Raw genomic sequence first — 6,298 nt, forward strand, 5'->3', positions numbered from 1 at the left:
ATTGCCTCTTATCCTTAATCAGGATTTTACCCCCGATATTTTGGATGTGACTGGAGTAGACGAGTGTGGGTGGCAATCAGTGTGAGCCAAGGCTGAGGGTTTTGGTCAGCAGTGTTGTTGGTCTCTTCACAGTTTCAGCTAGCTGGTCTGCACTTGCTCAGTTCTCGTCTTGATCCCAGTATTAACATGGTTTGAATCCTTGTCAAGCTGGCCCGCTTCTGTCTTTGCCTCTAGCCATGCTCTCGCTCTTTTCTTCCTATTCTCTTGACTGTAAGTGTAGGTAAACACACGTGAGCCATGCCACAGCTTGAACATTTTACACTGTCTTGACATTTCCTGTTAGACAAAATAGACCATTACTTTTGAACTCAGCCTTCAGGTTTTTAGGACATGAACAGACGGTTGCTGGTTCCTTGGCAAATATGATTGGTCTCCAGTCCAGTCCAGCTTCCCAAAGCTCTATCCCTCACCCACACACCATCCTGAGAGCTGGTGAGTAGTCATTCCTGTGTGCCCTCCGTGGGCACTCTAGTCCTCCACACTTTGACCAGCCTTGCCCAGTAAGCTCTGCTTATGACATCCAGAACTTTGCTAGCCTTAAACACTTTACAGCTTTAAACTCTTGCACATTCCTCCAGTAAATCTGTTCTAGGTGCATACGAACCACAGTCAGGCACTTATCTTTATCCTTCCTTCTAGTTCAGTTTAGGACCCCAGCCCCTGGGGGTGCTGCTGCCCACATTGAGGGTGGTGGGTGTTCACCCCTGAGTCATCTCTTCGGAAACACCTTCAACAGGCACTGAGATTTACACTTCCTGGGCGATTCTAAGTGTATCCAGGTTGACCATGAAGGTAACTTGTCAGCAAGACAAAGCCCATTAGGGGCAGGACTTAGAAATAATACTTAAAAAGTCGAGAAATATTAGTCATTATTCTGCTCATTGAATCACTAAGTCCTGTGTTTGTAAAACGTGTTTACTTAGTCCACAGGAAACCTCAAAGGGAAGTGGCTTGTGCATACTAAAATGGAAGTGGTCTGTCTTTTTAGTTTTGTCTTCTATTTAAATTTCTCCCCCTGGTTTTGGTCATTTTTTTATTTTTTTGAATCTGTCCTGTTAAATACTTTAGATTCAAGTAGGAACCCATGTGTATATGATAAAAACCTGTATTTATATGCAGTCATACATTTTACTTTATTTAAATTTATATAGCAAATTACTATAGACAGAGTTGCTTTTAAGTAGCAGAAATTTGTTTCTTACAGTTCTGGGTGAAGCTGTAGGCCAAGACTCCAGCAGCTTTGGTATGTATCTAGGGACAGCTTGGATTTGGCTTGTCAGGGAGTGCCTTATGGCTGTGCGCTCACCCGCTAGTTAGGATAAACGAATTTCTTTAGGCTGTTTTTTAAGGACATTAATCCCATTCACAAAGGCATTGCCTTCATGACTCAGTCTAAAATTCACCTCTAAAATTTTAAAAATATTTTTAACTTGCTTGTTTAAAATCTTATGAAACATGTATATGTTTTGATCATAACAGTTCACTGCTCTTCCTACCTTCTCCTGGTGACCCTCACCCCATCTCTCTCCTAACTACTTCACATTCTCCCCTTAGTTACTGTTTTCTTGTTATTAATAACCCTGTGTGCCTGGGTGTGAGGCCATCCACTGGACATGATGCCCCACAGTTTAATACAATTGCCTTGGGGAATTTAGATTTCAGCATATAAATTGGTGGCATGTATGAGTGGGAGAGAGGGGCAGACACAGGTAGGGACTGGAGCAGTCCAACCTTTGGTGAAAAAGACAGCCTCTCAGGGCGGTTATTACCCTACACTGGGGATATATTAGAACTAGAAGCGCCTTGAGCTGGGGGTGGGGGTGGGGACTTACAACAGTAGCCAGTATTTGTGTAAAGCTCTGGTGGACCAAGTAAAGGGACGCAGGTGTTGAGGGCCGTGGGGAAGCTATCCATCCTTAGAAGTGTGCTTCACTCGCTGAGTTTTGTGAGTTATCCAGTATAATACACTTGAGATGGGAACACAGCCACTTCCCAGAATGCCCTCTGGGTTGAGCACAAACCTGTTTCTCTACTGTCCCTTATCCTCTGACAGGGTCCTTGTTGGGTGGCCACTAGGTGGCGACCCGTTGTTCCAGGCAGGGCCGCTGAGCCCTACTTCCTATTGGCATGAGCTCTGAGTTTACAGAGTCCCTGTGATAGATGCACCAGTGCTACTGGATATATGAGGTGGAATTTTGGATAGATGTTTGATCTCATTTAAAATAGGAGACTTGCTCATTTCTCACAGTTGGACATGAGTTGCAGGTGTCTCTCTATAGGAGAAAGATCACCCAGGCCTGGCCCTGGTCTTGTTTTGCTTTCACACACTGTTCTGCCCCAGCACCCACACCCACTCTGTTCTCTCTCAGCAGCTCTATCTGTTCAGGTTCCTGGACCTGAATCTATCGATGGGGCTAAACAGCCATCTAAATGTTTGCCTTGCGTTTCCTTTCTAGTGACGACTAGGAGCCTTACATAGCTTTGGATGGACTAGCTTCCCTCTCTCCAAGCCCTCCCTCAGTATTACTAACATTATTATTATTATTTTAGTTAATAGGATCTCAGTTCTGCAGTAGTACCCCAATGCCAAATAAGCCTACGCCAGCTGCCACTCTCACATCCCAGCCGTGTACCTACCCCATGCTGCCTTGGGGGTTTTTCTCGCCTGGGCCATCCTCATTTGTGTCGTGACACTGGGTCTATAGTTAGACTCTCAGCTTCAAAACTGTTTTTCTTCCTTAGCCCAATTTTGAGAGATCTGAAGAGCTGTTGTGGGTGCGAGCCTGGTCTCTCCCATGGTAGGAGGTTGCCTTTGTTGTTTGTAGGATTCAATATAAAGTTTTCACATTGGACTGTGGACTTGTGTAGCTCTTCTTTTGGTTTTGGATGAGTGAGTTCATCAAGTATATCATAGCAAATGAAAGTAAAAGAATAAATATAGTTAGTAACAAACATCAAATTGAGGGCTCAAGCTATCCAGCAGAATTGATTGTGGAAGCCCTTTTAAAGCAGCCAGTGGCATTCCTGATGGATTCCTGACAGAGCTGAGTCCCCTTGGTGAACTTCCAAGTAAAAGAACAGAAACATCAGGAAAGTAACATCATTAAGTCAGGGGCTCACACATTCCCCAGACACTGACTGCGAAGCCCCACTAAGGCATTGGTTCCAGATTGGGTGGCCCAAGTAGAGCAGCTGGAAACCCACTGAAGAAATTGAGGCAGTCCAGTGGAGCTCCCCCCACCCCACCCTGAGCTTCCAGCCTTTCCCACTCCCCACCCCTCCTTTCCCTCTCTTTAGGCACTTTCCTACTACTTGGTAAACAAACGATGGTAACTTGTGTGGAAAAAAGCTTTGCCTTCAAGCACTCTTTAAGGGCACCTTGTCTGCTGTTCAGTTGTTCTCCGTAACCCCTGCCACACTTGGGAAGGCAGCCCATCCCCCTGACAGAGATGACAGTTCGGTGTGTTTGATCGGGGCTGCGCAGGATGCAACTGGGACCAGAGGACAGTCACTCCTCTTTCAAGAGGCAGCTTCTCAATGAGTTCAGATGGTACATGACACTTCGCCAGTACACCATTCTTTACATGGTCAGAGGAGGACTTTGTGGAGTCAGTTCTTCATACCGTTAAGTGAGTTCCTGGGATAGAACTCAGGTCACCAAGTTTGTGCAACAAGCACTGTTACCCCACCCCCCCCATCTTGTTGGCCTGGTTCTCTTTTTTTTTTTAAGGCTTACATGTTGCAAACAAAGTTAATTTGTAAAAATAACTAATTAGTGTTCTTCTTATCAAAGGTAAACACTGTTACTTACTGGTAAAAACAGGTTGTCATCAGCAGGACTCCCTGGAGAAACAGCTGGTTTCAAGTTTGAAGCAGAGAAAGAACAAAATGGGGGCTGGGAAATTCTGAGCCAGAGAAGGAGGAAGTGTGCAGAGATTGGTGGGCACACATCAGAAGGATTCGGCCAGATTCAAGGGCCACCGCCCAAACAGGACAGTTCTCATTGCCGAGAATCAAGTCACAATGGATGAACACACTGAATTTAAAAGAAACAGCAACTCTTTAAGTTCACAGAGTGAGAACAGTGTTGTCCAGGGCTCTTCACAGGAGGTTGGTGGGTCAGGAACCCATGTGCTGTGTCTTAAGTGTGACCCCAGCAGGGATGTAAAGTTGTTTCATGTAGGTGGGGTGTTCAGTGGCCATCCAGCCCTGCTGCACTTGCTGCTAGGAGAGGCATGTGAGATGTCAGCGGCTGAGGGCTGGAGGCGTGCTTGCGGTGGCTAGGCCCCCTGGACAGGTGTCTTCTTAGGGGCTGCTGGAGAGCACTAGCAGAAGGCATGAAGGGCTTTCACTGATGTACCTGAATGTCACCATGTCACAGTCAGGATCAGTGTCTCTGCACTAGGACGTCTGATCTGTAAGTTTATTTACAGACCACTTAAGGGGAAATTGAGGCATCAGGAAAACAGCAAGTTGAAAAAACTTGATGACTGTTCACTGATGAACAGTCTTGAGGTGCCCCACAGGCTACTTAGTGTTTCTTTCATAGCCAGGAGAGTACACTAAGTCTTTGAGAGAAAGCTCAGTTGGTAAAGTAATTGCTGTACAGGAATAGGGTCTGAATTTGAGTCCCAGATCCCATGTTAAAAGCCAAGCAGATTCACAAGTATACACATGTAAACCCCAGCACAGGGGAGACGGAGACATGCAGGTCACTAAGGGCTCACTGGCCAGCCATTCTAGCTTACTCGGTAAATTTCTGGCCAATAAGAGACCTTGTCTCAAAACACAAGGTATATAGCACCTGAGGAGTGGGACTTGAAACTGACCTTCGGCCCCCACATGTACACACACACATAAGAACACAGAAGTGAATAATAAATGGAGAATTTGGAGCATGCCTCTCCCTGCATTAATATAAATTAATTTCACTGATAGGGAACAGCTTGATGTGGCAAGGTTCCTCATGGTGTGCCCAGAAAGGAAATAAGGACACACAGTGCCATTTTCCCATCAGCAACATTCTTGATCACAGGGCCCCTCTGTGCCAGAGTGAGAGGCTACAAAGACAACTGTAATGGTCTATAACCAGCTACTACAAGGGCACTTTACAGAGCAGCTGGGGGCAGTGCAGGCTGTGTGCTAGCTGAGAAAGTAAACATGGAACTCTGAAATGCTGTGAGGGTTGATGAGAAATGTCACTGAGGCTTTCAGGTGGCACAGCACACACGTGTACACACGTGAGAAGAACATAAGTGTGAAGGGGAGTATGTAAAGTTGTGCTGGGTATCCACTCTTCTATGCCTTTAACATTTATTTAAAAATGCAGGAAGCAACTGGTCATTATGGACACAGTCTTGTTTCCAGCTTTTTATTCTTTTGGTTTTTATATTAATTACTCCAATTAAGAAAAAACACTCAGGTTGTAATTTTCCTTTATTCTGTTTCCTAGATGTGATACAACAGAAAAACTCAGAACTACTTTGGATTACTTAAGATCATTATTAAACGATACAACAAACTTTAAGCTCATTTACAGATACGCGTTTGACTTTGCACGGGTGAGTTCTCTGGAACCTGTCCAGATGTTCCCCTCTCCCTCCCCTCTTTTATTGCCTTTGGAGATTTGCTTTTTATGCCACAGCAAAGACCTTGAAAAGTTACTCCCAGGGCATGAGCTAGCATTTCTAATGCTTTGGAAAACTGATTCTGGGCAAATGTGTGTGTTAGCTAGAAGCTCCAGTGGCTGCCACTGAACAGCCGCTGAGATGGGCTTAGAAGCAAGTTGTGTGGGAGCCCTGTATCTGGTGCTTAGAACTGTTGGATAGTCTTGGAAAGGCCGTTTGTTTTCATAAACAGACTTTCTCCCCTAGAGAGACTAGAACATTAACCGTAGCCAATCCAGTTTCACTTTGAAGGATGTCACAGGAAAGAATGTGAATCCAAGCCAAACCTGATTTCGTGTTTGTTGATTTATCGATTCAAATCCATGCTTGTGACACGGGTGAATAAAAACCTGGTCACTTTAGGGAATGAATTCCAAAGGACTTGGTGGTATGTTCATGGAGACCTGGCCTCAGCCCTTATAGCTATACTTTATTCCGGATTAGTACCTTCTCTGCATGTTTGCTGGGTTTAGATGACTAGACTTTGGTTGGCAGTATTTTTTACCTTTCTTTCTTTCTTTCTTTCTTTCTTTCTTTCTTTCTTTCTTTCTTTCTTTCTTCCTTTCTTTCTT

At 44.9% G+C, this 6,298-nt stretch overlaps 1 protein-coding gene across 15 annotated transcripts in view; it reads left to right on the top strand.

The window, feature by feature from the left end:
• Dcun1d4 (defective in cullin neddylation 1 domain containing 4) overlaps positions 1–6,298 on the top strand; it is an 86,647-nt gene that overhangs the window by 63,534 nt on the left and 16,815 nt on the right. For all 15 annotated transcript variants that reach the window (XR_004110770.1, XM_031342697.1, XM_031342700.1 and 12 more), the window contains one exon: positions 5,513–5,621. Coding sequence is in view for 14 of the 15 variants with exons in the window: in XM_031342697.1 (XP_031198557.1) it covers positions 5,513–5,621 (109 nt within the window). In the remaining variant the exon portion in view is untranslated. The remainder of the gene's footprint in view (positions 1–5,512; positions 5,622–6,298) is intronic.

This window comes from Mastomys coucha, unplaced genomic scaffold, assembly GCF_008632895.1.
Source record: "Mastomys coucha isolate ucsf_1 unplaced genomic scaffold, UCSF_Mcou_1 pScaffold22, whole genome shotgun sequence".
NCBI classification, from domain to species: Eukaryota; Metazoa; Chordata; class Mammalia; order Rodentia; family Muridae; genus Mastomys; species Mastomys coucha.